Source organism: Micromys minutus (genome assembly GCF_963924665.1).
Source record: "Micromys minutus genome assembly, chromosome: 21".
Lineage (NCBI taxonomy): Eukaryota > Metazoa > Chordata > Mammalia > Rodentia > Muridae > Micromys > Micromys minutus.
Window position 1 is genome coordinate 8,702,517 of NC_137956.1, and position 16,720 is coordinate 8,719,236.

The 16,720-nt window shown below is 40.5% G+C and overlaps 1 protein-coding gene across 1 annotated transcript in view; it reads left to right on the forward strand.

Moving 5' to 3' along the window:
• The window catches only part of MYO5A (myosin VA), a gene marked incomplete at its 5' end in the record, with an annotated part of 144,462 nt that overhangs the window by 102,541 nt on the left and 25,201 nt on the right, over nt 1-16,720 (forward strand). Inside the window, 9 exons of the mRNA XM_080934342.1 lie at nt 2,203-2,351; nt 2,975-3,088; nt 4,593-4,736; nt 4,968-5,021; nt 6,049-6,276; nt 9,520-9,620; nt 12,014-12,094; nt 13,501-13,699; nt 15,717-15,791. Of these exons, the coding sequence (XP_080790468.1) occupies nt 2,203-2,351; nt 2,975-3,088; nt 4,593-4,736; nt 4,968-5,021; nt 6,049-6,276; nt 9,520-9,620; nt 12,014-12,094; nt 13,501-13,699; nt 15,717-15,791 (1,145 nt within the window). The remainder of the gene's footprint in view (nt 1-2,202; nt 2,352-2,974; nt 3,089-4,592; nt 4,737-4,967; nt 5,022-6,048; nt 6,277-9,519; nt 9,621-12,013; nt 12,095-13,500; nt 13,700-15,716; nt 15,792-16,720) is intronic.

Consider the following 16,720-nt stretch of genomic DNA (forward strand, 5'->3'; position numbering starts at 1 on the left):
AGCGTCAGGGGCGGAGTAGTGACAAGGCTCCTGCATCCGTGCCTCATAGAACTGGAAGAGAGTTAAATGATAGAGCAATAGAAGCAGGTAGGGAGGTTTGAGAGCAACCCACAAGAATGCAAAGAGCATATTGGTAGGAAACCTGATACTGCAAAAGTAACCAGTTGAGTTTCTAAGTTATAATATACAGCTTCTTTTATTAAACATTTTTAAAATTTAAGTTTATATAAAAATAAAAAAGCAATTTTTAAATTCCAAGTTTTCCTTTTTCAGCCCTGGCTTCCGGAATGATGACTCTGAGACTATTTATTATTAAATGCTTAGGCCGTGAGCTTTGGCTCATTCGCTAAGTAGCTTGTAACTAATTTAACCCATTCAAACTTTTGTCTACCATGTGGTTAGTTCCCTCTCTTCAGTCCTGGCTCACTTCTCTCTCTGTGTCTCCCTGGCTTCATTTGCATGTCTCTCATGCCTCTCTTCATGACTCTCTTTTATCTCTTACTATTTCCCAGAATCCTCTCTCTTCCTGACAATGTCCCACCTTCTATTTCCTGCCTCAGCTTTGGCAGGACATTGGCTTTTTATTGACAGGTGATGTTTATAAGATAGAGTCTCTTTAAACTTCTGTATTAGGGTGTTTTGTCTGCACTTACACCTATGTACCATTGTGTGTGCCTAGTGTCTGTGGAGGTCAGAGAAGAGTGAACTGGATCCCCTAGAACTGAAGTTACAAATTGTAAGCCACCATCTGGGAGCTGGGAATTAAACCTAGGTCCTTTGGAAGAGAGCCAGTGCTCCTGACTGCCGAGCCCCCACACATAGCTTCTTTATTTTTTATTACCTGCAGTCAGTGGCTAATCTCTAAACTCCAGACTATGTCCAGCTAAAAGCAGCTACTGGCAGAAACGGCAGAGTGAGGTGGGTAACTGGACAAGCTCGGGTCCTTGAGCAGCACATGAGAGATGGCAGGAAGCAAATAGCACAGTGAGCAGCGCCTAGGCATTCAAGTTAGAAATGGAGGGTAATGAATGACAGAGTTCAGGGTGCTAGAGGACAGTATGACAGAACCATGGGACTGAGACACGACAGACACCAGAGAGCAGGAAGGCCAAGTTCCTTAAAAGACACCATTCTCCTAAGGAATTGCTTTCTTAATCATTATTTGGCCAAAGTAATTTATAAATATCACAGTTAATAAGATGGCTCATCATCAGGCCTAAGGACCTAAATTCAATCCCAGAGGCACATGATGGATGAAGAGAATTGATTCCCAAAATTGTCCTTTGGCTCTCACATGTATACTGTGACACACACACAAACACACAATTTTATTGGATTTTATGAATAGCCTAAAAACAACAATATTGGAATAAATATGCTTTAGTTATATGAATAAGTAAGAGAATACTACTGCTTTGTTTTGTTTTACTATTGCTTACTAGAAAAGTATGCAGTGGAAGTTTATCCAGAATGTTTTGTAATCTCAGTGTAGTGGTATACACCCATGATCCCGGCACTGAGGAAACTGAAGCAGGATGGACTGCATAGCTCTAGTACCAGACTAGGTGGGACCACATAGCAAGACTGTCTCTGAAGACAGACAAAGTCATGAAGTACTGGAACTAAAGCTATAGTACATGAAGAGCTCCACAGATGCAGTTGTCATGGTGATATAATTTGGGGTCATGCTTCCTTCTCTCCTGCATTCACAAATTTCTCTCACAGGCCTAAAAGTCAGTTTCATTAAGAGACACTGGAAGTAGTGTACCTTTTTACATGCTTGAATTCTAGAGTCATTTTTGTATACATGTCCCCTTCCAGTTTTGAGGGAGGATTGTATTTATGTTGTTTTGTCCTATAAAGTTGATTATAATATCGACAGATTCCTGGGCAATACATCGTCCTAGATCGAATAAAAGATGGAATCTAGATTCTAAGAATGGAATTGCTGTCACATCTGAAACAAGAAACCGCTTTCTTTATTTCTTACTCTCACCTGTGGCCAGGTACCCTGCTCAGGGGCTTTCGCTTGAGCTCCTGAGCTGCTTCTGTTAGACTTTGGTTTCTGGTGGGAGGCTCAGCTTCCTCATCTGTTTCTTTGGACTGCTTCAAAGGCTTTCTTTCGCCACCTTTGTGGCCTGACATGTCACCTGTCACCGTTTTACCAGGCCCTGATCCTCTATATCGTCTTGTGTATTTCAGAAACTATGGAGAGGAAGTTAGTAGAAGAGACAAAACAACTGGAGCTTGACCTAAATGATGAAAGGCTGAGGTATCAGAACCTTCTGAATGAGTTCAGTCGCCTGGAAGAGCGCTATGATGACCTCAAGGAAGAGATGACCCTGATGCTGGTGAGTCTAGCACTCTTGTTTGGGTTTGCTTTGTTCTTTTGAAGAGTCTTGTTGTGTAACTAGACTTAGGCTCATGAGCCTTCTATTTCTACCTCCTAAGTGCTGGATCAGAGGCATGTCCATGATACATGGGTTCTGCTTTTTGGTTTGTTTGTTTTTAGTGAGAATTTTTAGTAATACATTAAAGTAGAATCAGCCTCCATGCACTACATGTGCCTGTTACCCAGTTCCGAAATAGTCAACATCTGTTTTCTCTTCTACCCACCACCATGTGCCTGTTATATTATTTAAAGTAAATCCCAGAAATCATGCAACTTTATCCATAAGTTCTTCAGTAAAGTCTAATACTATAAAGATGGGGCTGTAACATAGTATAAAGTTGGTATGTCAAGACTCTGCTTCCTACATTTAATGACAATGTAAATCAAGTATATTTATATTACATTTCTATTATGTAACTATTTTCTTCACTGGAGCTATAAGAATTTGGTCACAAGACAGAACCCTAGAGCATTTAGCCACCAATGCAAATCACTGGGTGGAGATGAAGACCTTGTAGCTGTTTCCATTGTGCATAGTTCCATTCTGCTATATGAATTATACTTGGATTGTTTACCTTACAGAATGTGCCTAAGCCAGGACACAAGAGAACAGACTCTACCCACAGCAGTAATGAGTCTGAATACACTTTCAGCTCTGAATTTGCAGAAACTGAAGACATTGCACCAAGGACAGAGGTACATTTATCTCTCACTAAAAGTAGGATGTTCATGCTTCTATTGATAGACAGCATTTCTAATAATTGGTTTATGTATTCTTAATTAATTGTATCCATAAGTACTTATCGCACATGTTTTTGCCAATACATATACTAATTTTTTTATATTTGTTTTGGTGTTAGAACTGAACCAAGCACCTTAAATGTGGCAAGCATGTGTTCTGCCACTGAGCAATATTCCCAGTCCCACATTATAATTTTAATGTGAGTTTCATAGCAGTAGTTTCTTTGCTGTCCCCACCATGGCTGAACAGTTTCTGCAGAGAACTCAGATGCTGACTACAATTGCCCTGGAGCCCTCACAGCATATGTAGGACCACTCTGTGTTGGTTTGGAACCATTGCTTTTGCCTCTTCAATCAACTATTGAAGTCCTGCCTTATTTATGAACTTCCTTTGTGTCACACTTAGAGAAAGGGCCACCATGACTTCCTCAGCTATGGCAGGAGAACTTCAATTCCTGTCAAACCAGTGGTGGTAATTTTATTAATAAATTCTATTATCTTATTATATTCAGTTAAGAGATTTGGTATTATTTTTAAGGTCCATTTCAAAGTTTCATTCAGTAAAGGCTTAGGTTAGGACCCCACAACTCCTCTTATCCAGGTGGTCGAGACTCCTCCTTTGTCATGTGTCCAGAGAAGTCAAATGACTTCTGTGTTTGCTGAAGTAGATATGCCAGCGGGCTAAGGATATCATCTGGGCACCCTGACGTGCTTGTCATTCATTACCTCTCAAGTTGTTTTCTGTTTGTCAAATGTTGTCTTCAAAACAAGATTGAAATGCCACATTTGGGCAATCAACTGAGCTAGAACCTTTTTTCTTTTGAGTTATAGTAGTGACTGTTGTCCCAGGAATTCTTATGATTATTAATTGAAATAGAAGTTACCTCAGCCCATCAGACTGCCAAGTGTTATGTTCGGATATTGATGTTCTTGGGTGTGTATTTCAGTGACAGAAATTAGAAACCATCTCATTGCCTGACAGGAAGACAGTGATTAAACAGCTGGCGGTTCACCCGACTATCTATTTAGGCAGATAATTAGAAAACAATCATAGGACGCACTTGGGGCTGCTGAGTCAACTCCCTAACCCTGTAGTCTTAATTCTTAAACAGATTGCTAAGGTGAATGTGAATACACATCTAAATTTTAATAAGTGCACTTAGATTTCCACAGCTTCTTTATATGTCACCAATATAATATGAGACACAGTTGTTAACATGGGACATTATTAACTATGAAATGCCACCGCGGGGCTATCTGCTGGTCAGATAAGAGAGACGTAGTTCCTCACTGTGGTTCAACATGCACTTCTCCAGTCATTAGCTAGGACAGATGGGCTTTGGTTTTGTTCTTTGGGTTTACATTTCTTCTGTATTTGACTGTCTTTCTATTGAAGTATTTTCTCTTTGGATTGTGAGTCTCCTGGCTTCACTTGATTCTTATGGTTTCTGGGTTTTAGGAGCCAATTGAGAAGAAGGTGCCTCTGGATATGTCATTGTTCCTTAAGCTCCAGAAGCGTGTAACAGAGCTTGAACAGGAGAAGCAGTTGATGCAGGATGAGCTGGACCGAAAGGAGGAGCAGGTGTTCCGCAGCAAGGCAAAGGTGAACAGCAGCAGCCGTTCAGTAACACCCTCCTAGGATTGAGGGCGGCCCAGGGAGGCCAGGTTGTCCCTGTGTCCTTTTGTATTCTCTGAGTTCCATAGCTCTGTGGCACTTGGTTAAAGCTGTGGATGCTTTGACATGCCACTGTGTTTTGTAAAGCAGCTAGGTATTCTAATAGTAAAGATTTGACAATTAAAATACCAAGATTTTACTTTATTTTTTTCTCCCCAGGAAGAAGAAAGACCACAGATTAGAGGTGCTGAACTGGAATATGAGTCCCTCAAGGTACTGGAAAATTCAGCCCAAGACTTTGAATACTTTGTTTTGACAAGAGAACTGCTAAGAATTTGTCATTTTCTCAGACAGCATCTTTAGCTGAAGGTTCTAGCTTAAATCTTACTTAAACAATGGTCCTAGCCTATATCCTTTCCTCTTGCAAATTCATTTTCATCTAAGTAGAACTTCATCCTGAACAGAATTAGGCGGTAGCAGCCACTCAAACTACAGTAGTAAAGATTATAAACTCTTATCCGGTGGCTTGGTGCAAATGCTTCCATCTGGCAGCATAAAAATCTGACTGAGGGTGAGGGGCAGACTAAAGGCTCAGGGTAGTAGTCTGCTCTCTAACACACCCTCTGCCTCACATAAACGCAGACAAATGAAAGCACAGGTTAAGCCCAGATTCACGCAGCATTAGGAGAGTAGTTCACGAAGCTTGTCCTATATTAGCAAAATCAGTATCACCTAGTCCCTTGCTGAAAGTTCAAAATTTTAGGCCTAACACCACTAGACATCAAGTCAGAATCCTGTAGTTAGGGCTCAGAAACAGGCGTTTTAACAGGAACTCCAAATGACTGTAATACATGTTCAAGTTTGGGACGCATTGTGTCAGATCTTCGACATCAAAGTAAAGACATTTGTTTTCTATCTGAGAAATGAGCAATGCAAAATTGATTACCAGTGAGTTAGAGGATTGAAAGAGAGCACTGTTGAAAACTTTAGGGGTCCACTCAGGCAACCAGTCATTAGAAATATCCTGATCAGCTGTGTACCCTTACATACTTGCAAACAAATCCTGGGCTTCTCAGGACTGGCACCCAGCCATCTCTGCACCTGGGAATATTCCCTGAGTAAATTTGCCCCTGTCTTTTACATTGTTCAGTTCACACTGATGTTACACTTAGTCTGGGAGACCATTCATAAGAATGGAGGCTAATGTCCTTTCTAGAATTCTTCCATCACTTAGCGGAAGTTGAGTTTTCCAGTGTCGAGATGAGGATGACATCAGTAAAATATCCATCTTTTCATTCAGCGGCAAGAGCTGGAGTCAGAAAACAAAAAGCTGAAAAATGAGCTGAATGAGTTGCGCAAAGCCCTCAGTGAGAAAAGCGCCCCAGAGGTGACTGCGCCGGGTGCGCCGGCTTACCGTGTCCTCATGGAACAGCTGACCTCTGTGAGTGAGGAGCTTGATGTCCGCAAGGAGGAAGTCCTCATCTTGAGGTCTCAGCTGGTGAGCCAGAAAGAAGCCATCCAGCCCAAGGTAAGCATGTGCACATGCTGAAGATGAGGCACGGTGACTGGCCTCCATGTCTCCTTAAGCTTTTCCTCCAGTTTGTAAGCAAACACACACTCAAGAGCAGCTGCAAAAGCCACGGGGTTCCAAACTGTCTTTTAAAGGTTCATCTTCCATTAGCAAAGGATACTTTTAAAAAATATATTTGCCATTCATAGCAGTAATCTTCCCTCAGTAAATTCTGAGCTAAAGTAAAATACATTAAATATGAATATCTACAATTTGTTGTGGTATAAAGGGACATTAAGTCTAACTAAAATTTCTTGTTGAAATTGGCCTGCTTATGTGGACAGAAAATGGGAATCACAAGATGATTTCCGTTCACTCCTGGGAGTTTCCTTCAACAGGGAGAGGGTAGGAAGAGCTGTTTTTTGTGGAGTCAACAGAAAACACTTTGTGCTGTCACCTTGTCTGATACAGTCCCATTTGGTTCTAAGGCTTGGACAGATTGGGCTTAGAAAGAAAGCTCTGTAAAGTGTGTGTGGAGTACCATTGGACAATTGATATTCTCATAGGAAACTTTTGTGAAAATTATTGGAAAATGAAACAAGGAAACAGAGGACATTAATACTAGTAGAGCACATAGTTTTGGTATCATACATGCCCACTTGTTAAGCTCACATAACCCATGTGACAATTGTTCTGTGATAATGTGCTGGCCCTATCTCACCACAGTCTCTGCTTACCCAGTTCCCAGCCTCCACCTGACACATCTTGTCTGTGCTGGAAGAATGTGTCATATATTGAGACCTTTCCAATTCCCAGTGCTTGTTTATAATTCTGAGTTTCTCAGTCTCTCTCTCTCTCTCTCTCTCTCTCTCTCTCTCTCTCTCTCTCTCTCTCTCTCTCTCTCTCTCTCTCTCTCTCTCTCTCTCTCTCTCACATACACACACACTCAAAGATTTTATTCCCCTCCCAGTCCACCCTCCTACCGTTCCACATCCCATACCTCCTCCCTGCCAACTGCCCTGCCAGACCTCTAAACTCCCTGGGGCCTCCAGTCTCTTAAAGGTTAGGTGCATCTCCTCTGACTGAACCCGGACCTGGCAGTCCTCTGCTGTATATGTGTTGGAGGCCTCATATCAGCTGGTGTGTGCTATTTGGTTGGTGATCCTGTGTCTGAGAGATCTCAGGGATCCAGGTTAATTGAGACTGCTGGTCCTCCTACAGGGTCACCTCCTCCTCAGCTTCCTCCAGCTTTTCTCCAATTCAACCACAGGGTCAGCAGCTTCTATTGATTGGTTGGGTGCAAATGTCTGCATCTGAGTCTTTCAGCTGCTTGTTGGGACTTTCAGAGGGAGTCATGATACAGCATACAGTGAGATAGACTTTGAGTTATCCCAGCCAGCTCTGGTTTGTCTGCTCTACCTCCAGAGGACTCTGGGAAGCTTTCTCTAGACAAATGCCCTTCCAGTGGCTAAAACTTGAACTCTCAAAGACAGGTGAAACCTCACACTGATATATCAACATGAGGGTCATTCTCTATCACACCCAACATTTTTAAAACCAGCAACATTTTAAAACAAAACAACTCAGGAAAGAACTTAAGCATTAGAAATAGGAGTTCCCATCTCATACACATATATTAATGTCTACTGTATGACAGTTCTGTGAAGTTAATTCATTCAGAGTTAGTTTCAGAAAAAACAAGTCATAGCTTTTAAATGGACTCTTATCTAGATTCAGTAAAATAATATATTCATGAAGCTAAATATTTCTTGTTTTCTGCATTTTTGTGCTTGCCAACATGTGATTTTTCAGGATGATAAGGTAATTATACATGTTTTTAATATTTAATTAGTATTTCTGTTTAATCCTAAGATTGGCTTGCAGGTCTTTTCAGTATGTATACTTGGTGCTTTGTAACCAGGTCTACTTTATTTCATTCTTTTTTGAAGGCTTATTTATTTACTGTTTGTGTTTATGTGGGTATGTGAAAATGAATGTCAGAAGAAAGCCTTGTGCGTCCTCCTCTATTCTCCATCTGTTCCTTTAGAGAGTGATTCTTCCTATCCTGAGGCTTTCATTTCCTCTACTAGGTTAGAAGCCAATAAGCCCCAGTAATGTCTTGGCTCCACCCACTCAGAAAATGGGTGCCAGGCATATGTGGAATGTCTGGCTTGTTACAGGGTGCTGAAATTTGAACTCAGGTCCTCTTGATTGAGAACCAAGCCCCTCCTAAGTGCTTAAGTGAAGTTCTCCATCATTTTGTTTTCAGTTGTGGCAATGATGGAATGTTTCATGTGGTGCAGCCCTTCAGAATCAAGTCTCTGAACATGGAAAGCACATGGAGCAATGAGTCAGAAACTTCCCAGGGCTGTGGTACAACTCTAACTCCATCTTTAAATGCTACATCCTAGCCAAGACAGCAAGAATGAGGAAAGAACCAGCTGCTCATTCCCCAGGATATCAGAAAAGGAGATGTCCATCTTTCCCTCCCTTCAGACTAGCTTAAACAGATCAAATGACCTAATTTACCAGAAATTCAAAAACACTCCAGAAAAGTCCTAAGATACTCCAGTATAGTATTATTTGATATAAAGATGGGTCATCATGAGTTATATTTATAGGCCTTAAAAAATAAGAATGGCCCTTTATGAAATATTTCTTTTCTTTCAGGGAAAGAGAAAATATAAATCACTAAATATATATTCTATATAAAATACAGCTAAAGAAATGATTATTTGGAGCCAGAGATGTAGTTCAACTGGTAAAATGCTTGCCCAGCACACACAAAGCCCTAGGTTTGATCTACAGCACCCCATAAACTGAGTGGGTTCAGTGGTATATACCTCAGGTCCCAGTGCTGAGGAAGACAAGGCAAGAAGACCAGTTCCCAGTCGTCCTCTAGGACATAGACTGAGGTCAGCATGAGTACCACACCCAGCTTAGAACAAACATTAACAGGCATTTTTTAGACAAAGAGAATGAACCTTTCTGGGGTGCTAAATTTGCCAATTTTTAGAGGCAATAAGTTAGTGGTTTAGTGTGTGTGTGTGTCTGTGTGTGTGTGTGTGTATGTGTAGACACACACATGAATATCAGATGATAACTTGTAAGACTAGATTCTTTCCACCATATGGGTTCTAGAGATTGAACTCAGGCTGGGTGGCAAGTGCTACCCACAAGGCACTGAGGTGAAAAGAATATATGTAATCCAGAGTTACTGAATTGAGCCTTCACGTGGAAATATATCATTTCTCCCTTCAGAATACAATGACAGATTCCACAATACTTTTGGAAGATGTACAGAAAATGAAAGACAAAGGTGAAATAGCACAAGCATATATTGGTTTGAAAGAAACAAACAGGTAAGCCGATCCTTTTGTAAACTTGGTTCAACTGTGTTAACCTTGACTCTTCAAGCCCATCTCTGGTGGAGGAACTCACTGGCCTGGTCTATTGCTTTAATGGACCCTAAGGTTTCTAGTGTAAACTAACATAAAATATCATTAATAATATCAGGTAATTATGGATGATTGGTGTCGGGAAATGTTACAATGTGGGAAGCTATGTTTATTGCAAGGGCCTTAGCCTTCAGCTGCCTAGAGAAGAGAATCCATTGCTCAGTTTGGACTGAGTATATCCTTTTATAGTAGGGGTTCAAGATGGCCATTTGAAGATGTGTAGAGGCAGCGACAGTGCTCAATAATTGAAACATAGCATGAAGAGAAATGAAAGTCTATGTGCTTGGAATCCCATCAGTGGTAACCCTACAGCTTTAGAAGGGTGCCATAACCTCGAGGATGAGAAAATGGAGGCTCGCATGTGCAGTTGGAAGCCTTACTTCATTTCTGAACCAAAGTGTTGTGCCATTGTACTCTAAACAGAAAAAAATTATACACTGACTGTTTTGAGAGAGTATGGCAATGGTGACCATAGAGAAAAACAGTTCATCAATACCCACAAATTAAATACATGTACCTTATGTAACATCAGCTAGTTCTTTATTTGCACACATAGGTACAGAATGCTCTTAAAGGTATTTGGTTAAGTGTAATATAATTTATGAATTAATTGTAAACTTTTATATTTACAAGTATCTTATTATAGAAAGGGTATGTTGTTCACCATCCACTCAGCCACTTAGTCACCACAGGTCTGAAATGTGCCTACCCCATGCCAGACACTGTGCCACACAGTGGGAAAACAAATAAATGCAGTCTCTCTCACAGAGGTGATAGGCTCCTTAGAGAAATGACTGTGAATATTTGAATTTTAGGCAAAAGATATTATAAATAATTTAAGTGTTTTATATAGAAGAATGATGTAGTGATAGATTTAGTCAGAATTTAAGTGTTTTACATAGAAGAATGATGTAACCGATTTAGTAAGAATTTAAGTGTTTTACATAGAAGAATGATGTAGTAACAGATTTAGAAAGCTAGCCCTTGCTGTTCTAGTAATGGGGTAAGTTCAAGAGCACAAAACCAGTTAAGAGGTTTTGCCATAATCCAGTGACTGATCATAATGACTTGAGCTTGGTGGTGGCAGTTGGGATTGAAAGAAGTGGGGCATTTGGAAAGATATATATGAAGATGAGGTCAATAAACCTTGTGGTCTGTTGGGTGTATGAGCGGGTCATAAGAAAGCTTGGTGTGTCTGCTGTGGGGACTCGGTTGGATGTGTTGATACCATTTCATGAACATAAGACATATGGTAAATGGTGAGTGGATTTACACATTCTGATTTTTGGGATACAAGGAGGTATCCAGGGAAAGAAATCCTACTAGGCAGTTGAGGTATATATAATAAATCTATAAAGTCATGACACTAGTAATTCAAATAAAACCTTAAGAATACATAACTCTTTAGGAAGAGATGGTAGATTGAAAATTGAATTTTCTCAAGTTCATGTTCTATAACATAGTAAAAAAGGTATATCAAGATTAAAAACTGGACTCTGAAATCACATGGTGGTAGACTCCAGTGCTTTCTTACCAGCTGTTAAATTGACTTGGGCGATGGGAGAACAGATGAGGTAGTGAAGAGATGAAGAACAGCTTCTGACATTTAGCAATTTCTCAAAATGCATGGTTTACATCCTAGGTAGGAAAAATTGTAACAACTTTATCTTGTCTACAAACTACACTATTTTTTATAAGAGGCAACAGATCCATCTCTAATACAAAGGCAATTTTTTCAGATCTTAAGTTTAATTGTATCCAAAATTTTAAACTGTGTCAAAAACTGAGAACTTTTGGTATGTTCTTATGTTATCCGTACAATAATTTTTATAAAAGTTTACATGTGAATCAGATTTTATTATGCTGAAACAAATTCTATCCAGAGAACTGAAAATTACATTTTGAAATAGATTATGAAAATTGCCACATGAAGATATAGCATCTGGAGTTTTCATATCACACATGTGTTATGGTTAGCCTCTATGTATTGTTAATATGTCAGGTCATTTGTCTAGCCACATAAAACATTAGAAATTGAATGTCTGTCTCACTTTTCCAGTTATTTCTCTTCAGGAGATGCTCCAGACCTTTTATTTGTTCTGATGTAACTGCTTCTCCCCGCCTTTTAATTAATGAAAGTAATTTTGTGGCAATGTTGTAAAGTCGTTTGTAATTACTAAAAATGGTCCTCTTCACTTAGTAAAATGCTGAAGTATTGTGTACTTTTCTTGACCACCATCATCTCATTTCCATCCTGTGTCCTTTTGTGTTTTGCATTGTGTTTCTTTACATGGAAGATCATCTACTATGGATTACCAGGAGTTGAATGAGGATGGAGAGCTCTGGCTGGTTTATGAAGGGTTAAAACAAGCCAACAGGTTATATATGTCACCTCAAAATGGAATGTTACTACTTTGCTTTTCTCACTAACACGGACTCACAACTTTGACTACTACTCGTCTTGTGCATTTATTGTCCTCCTGAGACAATTAGTCTCAATAAAACTTAGACTCTTCGGCCAAATGGCTTCTTTCATTTTTTTTCTCTACTAACAGATACTATTAAGGCTAGAATTGATTATAAGTGAATACAGTTGCTGCCTATGATCCACGATGCTGTCGGCAGTGAATATCTAAAGAGTGTGAATCTCTCTAGGGCTTAAGGAAGACAGTCTTCAGCTGAAGCATAAGTTACTGGAGCATGTGCACTGATTCTTGTTACCTGCACAGTAGTTTATTTGCAATAAATGTGAACCTTGGATACGTGGTCCTATAATAGATTGTCGGCTTTCTCATTATTGTGAGGCTGCCTAAGAGCAGTGGCAAGTGCCCGGCTCAGCATTCTCTGTGGTTACTGTGAGACTAAAGAAGTCAGGATAACCTCCTGAGCTCATCAGTTCACTTCCAGGAAGAAAAAACAAAATAGAATTAGTGTGTCTCTTCAACATAGTTATCAGTCCTAGTAATGTCTGTGTCTTTAAAATTCCTTAAAAATTCATTTTAGTGATTACGATTTTAAAGCTTCACGCTGTCAAGCTGGTCTCTGCTTACTCTGCTTTATTCTAACCATAACCTTGGGCATTAACTACAGTGTTGTTGGTTGACTCTGTCTTGAAACCTCATAAATAATAGCTGAAATATTTTCGTCCACTATCCATAGTTTGCTCACAAAGCCATCAATAAGTTCATTCAGCAGTCAATAACAAAAAAACATTGGGACTAAATGTTATTTTCTTCATGTTAGTTAATTCTTGACTGTAACTTTATTTCTTGTTAGGATTCCATGTGTAATTTCATGGGGAGAGAGATGACAGCTCTGCGCACACACACTCACTCACACAATTACAGAACTACTGAACTGGATTTGGATACATCTATGGGTTTCCAAGTAGTGCACCAGCCTTTCTGCCCTTAGATGAGTGGATAATAGTAAACGTTATTCTGGCTCTACTTTTGCCTGAAATCAGTGACTATGTCTTTAAAGGTCTATTTTATTAGATTGAGAGAGTGTGCAATCTTGCACTTCATAATGCAGTTGTTTGTGTTTGTTTATTTAATGGCAATGGTACTATCTTTGCCAATTAAAAGAGAACTTCATACAATGCAAAAAGACACACCTGTGGACAAATTAGTTTCCATTTCTGGCATCTGAGTTCAGGACATTATTAGAGTCAGGAGAAGCACAGATGGTATAGGGTATCTGCTTTTCCTATTTCTTGCAAAGGCACATATAGCTCTGTACTGTGAACTCATCCACTCTACAAACCCGTGTGGCCTCTCTACAGGCTCTTAGAATCCCAGCTCCAGTCACAGAAGAGGAGCCATGAGAATGAGGCTGAGGCCCTCCGTGGGGAGATCCAGAGCCTAAAGGAAGAAAACAACCGGCAACAGCAGCTGCTTGCCCAGAACCTGCAGCTGCCCCCTGAGGCCCGCATTGAGGCCAGCCTGCAGCATGAGATCACCCGGCTGACCAATGAAAACCTGGTAAGGAGAGGGTCAGTGCCCAGGTCTACTGTGTGTTCTTTAAAGACAAGCACAGCTTTTTCTTTGGGGGGAGAAAAATATGAATGTATTGGTAAAAATGAGTCAAAATAATAAAATTGTACCCAGGCAGTTTCTCATAGCAGTCTCTTGAGCAGTTGAGCCCCTTCAGACCTTCTCACATGGCGTGTCTGAAAGAAAGAAACCTGCCTGCCTGCCAGGCTTTGAATGGCAGGGAGACACAGCTACATATTGTTTTCCTTTGAGCTCAAGCATCCAAGGAAGATGCCATCCAGCCTGTCTAGCCGACAAGCCAGGGAAGTCTCAGGTGAACCCAGCAGGAGCTGTGTGTTGTCACTAGGTAGAGCTTCTAAAACAGAGCAGAGGGACTAGAATTGAGCTCAGCACATCTGTTCTTTTAAGCAGAGCCTGTACGGTAGTGAGGAAGGTGATTTTTCTGTTCCCCTTACCAGATTCTGAATGCTGACACAGACTCCAAGACTTTTTTTCTTATTCCTTTTCATTTTTTTTAACCAAAGTAAAATATTTTTACAATATTTCTTTCTCTATCACATTATAACTTTGATTACATGTTTGCAATTTTTAAATCTATGTAAATTTTACAGATATTCTTACTGCATAAAATCAGTAAAAGATTATAATTAGACATTTTTGCATAAAATCTGTTCTCTGGTGACAGATGAAAAAGTAATACCTCTTCAGATCTACAGTAAAGTGTTTGAATTTCTCTGAAGATCTAATTCCATTCGCGATAATTGATAATACAGACAGTTCTCTACTACCATATGTTCACCCATATTTTACCTAGATTCAGAAGTGTTTTCTTTCCAGTCTGCTGTATGTGTGAAGCTCCATGGTGGGAGTGTGGGGAAGAGCAGGGACACTGTGTGTGCTCTTTCAGAATGACTGCACCTTATGATTTGATGGGACATTTTCTGAACCAGAAAATGGTCTTTAAAAGTTATGTCTTACTCTCTTTGCTGATATAACTAACAATGTTTTTGAAGATTAAGAACTGATAAATATGTGAAATAATATTGTGATCAGTGTACAGATTCTTTGCTTCTGAGTTGCCTTAAAATGCTATGCAGTGTGTGAAATGGATTTGTTTCTGGGATGGATCTGTTTTTGGCAGATCCCCAGTTTGTTCACTAAGTTAATCAAGTGTGGCCCTTATAGCCTGTCTGTACTATTGATATTTTGTATCTAACTCAGAAATGAACAAGCCTCACACTCTAAATAGAAATCCCTCATTAGTTTGTATTAGGCTATCCTTTGCAGATCATCTGCTTGTGCCATTCATTACACTGACTGCTAATTCAAAGGAAATTATGAAAGGCAAGTGTATGGAAGAACATGCCTTCTCAGGGAACTTAGAGTTTCTCAGTTTTAAGTATGCATTTTTAGGATGCACTTGAGCAGAATATTAAGGTAACCATACGTCTGGGCTTAGTGTTTCTGAAGTTTTCACACACACACACACACACACACACACACACACACACACACACACACACACTGAATACACACCCGTGCACCTAGGAATGGCTTTCTTACTCCTCTAGTTCACAGGCTCACAGGTCTCCCCCATGCTGCCTCTCACCTGCCCCACCAGTTCCAAACGGTGGGGTGCTAATAGCACTCCTGCCTTTCTGTGTTGCTGCCTTCTTTGCCCTTGCTGTCCTGATGGCAGCTGAGCAGTGCAGCAGCCTGGAGAGTCACACGCGAGGGAGGAGCAAAGGGCTAGGAACTGAAATGTCAGCCTTCTGAGGTCACTATGGTTCCCTGTTCCAATGACAGCATCCTGGCCAATATCTGTTCCCATTGGTCATTCGGAACAGAAACTCATCTATACATGCTGATGGAAAGTGACAGTGGAGCCTGGGAGTGGATATAGCTCCATCACACCTGCTTTAAAGTAGTTTTAAGTTAATTTTGCTGAGAGGTGGCATAAGCTCAAAGACACAAGAAACAAATTCCATTGTACCTGTTTTTTCAGTATTTTGAGGAATTATATGCAGATGACCCTAAGAAGTATCAATCTTATCGGATTTCACTTTACAAAAGGATGATTGTATGTAAAACACAGTGCTTTTCCGTTGTCTTCTGCTACTTCTAGCCTTCTCTAACTGAAGAGCACGCTGCTGACTGTCACTGCACAGGAGGTCTCTTCAAAAATATTCACAGAGTCTTTCCCGACCTCCACAGCCATCTTTAGCTAGTGTGTCTTCTCTTTTGCTGTCCTGTGTCCACTGTGTTTGGTTTGTTGTTAACCCAAGGCTTACAGTGTGATGGAAGCAATTTATTTCAAAAGAGAGTAAAATCCAGGAAGTATCACCCAGCACTGGAAATGTGAGCAGCTGTTTCCTCAGAATCACGAGTCAGGTGTCTGACCCCATTCCTAAGCAGGCTAGAGAATGAATCAGTGCTTGCTTGCTTTTTTTTTTAATTGGATATTTTATTTATTTACTTTTCAAATGTTATCCCCTTTCCTGGTTTCCCCTGTACAAACCCGCATCCCATCCCCCCTTACCCTGCTTTTATGAGGGTGCTCTCCACCCACCCACCCACTCCCACCTCTGCCCTGGCATTCCTCTACACTGGGGCATCAAGCCTTCACAGGACCAAGGGCCTCCCCACCCAGTGATGCCAGATACGGCCCCTTCAGCTCCTTCAGTCCTTCTCCAACCCTTTCACTGGAGTCCCTGTGATCAGTCCGTTGGTTGGTTTCCAGCATCCACATCTGTATTGGTCAGGATCTGGCAGAATCTCTAGGGAATCAGCTGTATCAGGCTCCTGTCAGCAAGCACTTCTTAGCATCAGCAGTAGTGTCTGGGTTTAGTGACAGCATACGGGATGGATCTCCAGGTGGGACAGTCTCTGGATGGCCTTTCCCCTTCAGTCTCTGTTCCACTAAGTAAAGCCAGTAGTCACAGATGTCTTATCTTCCGTTTAAAAATACAGATTTTCTTTCCCTTTTTTTCACTTTTTGCATTAGGCACT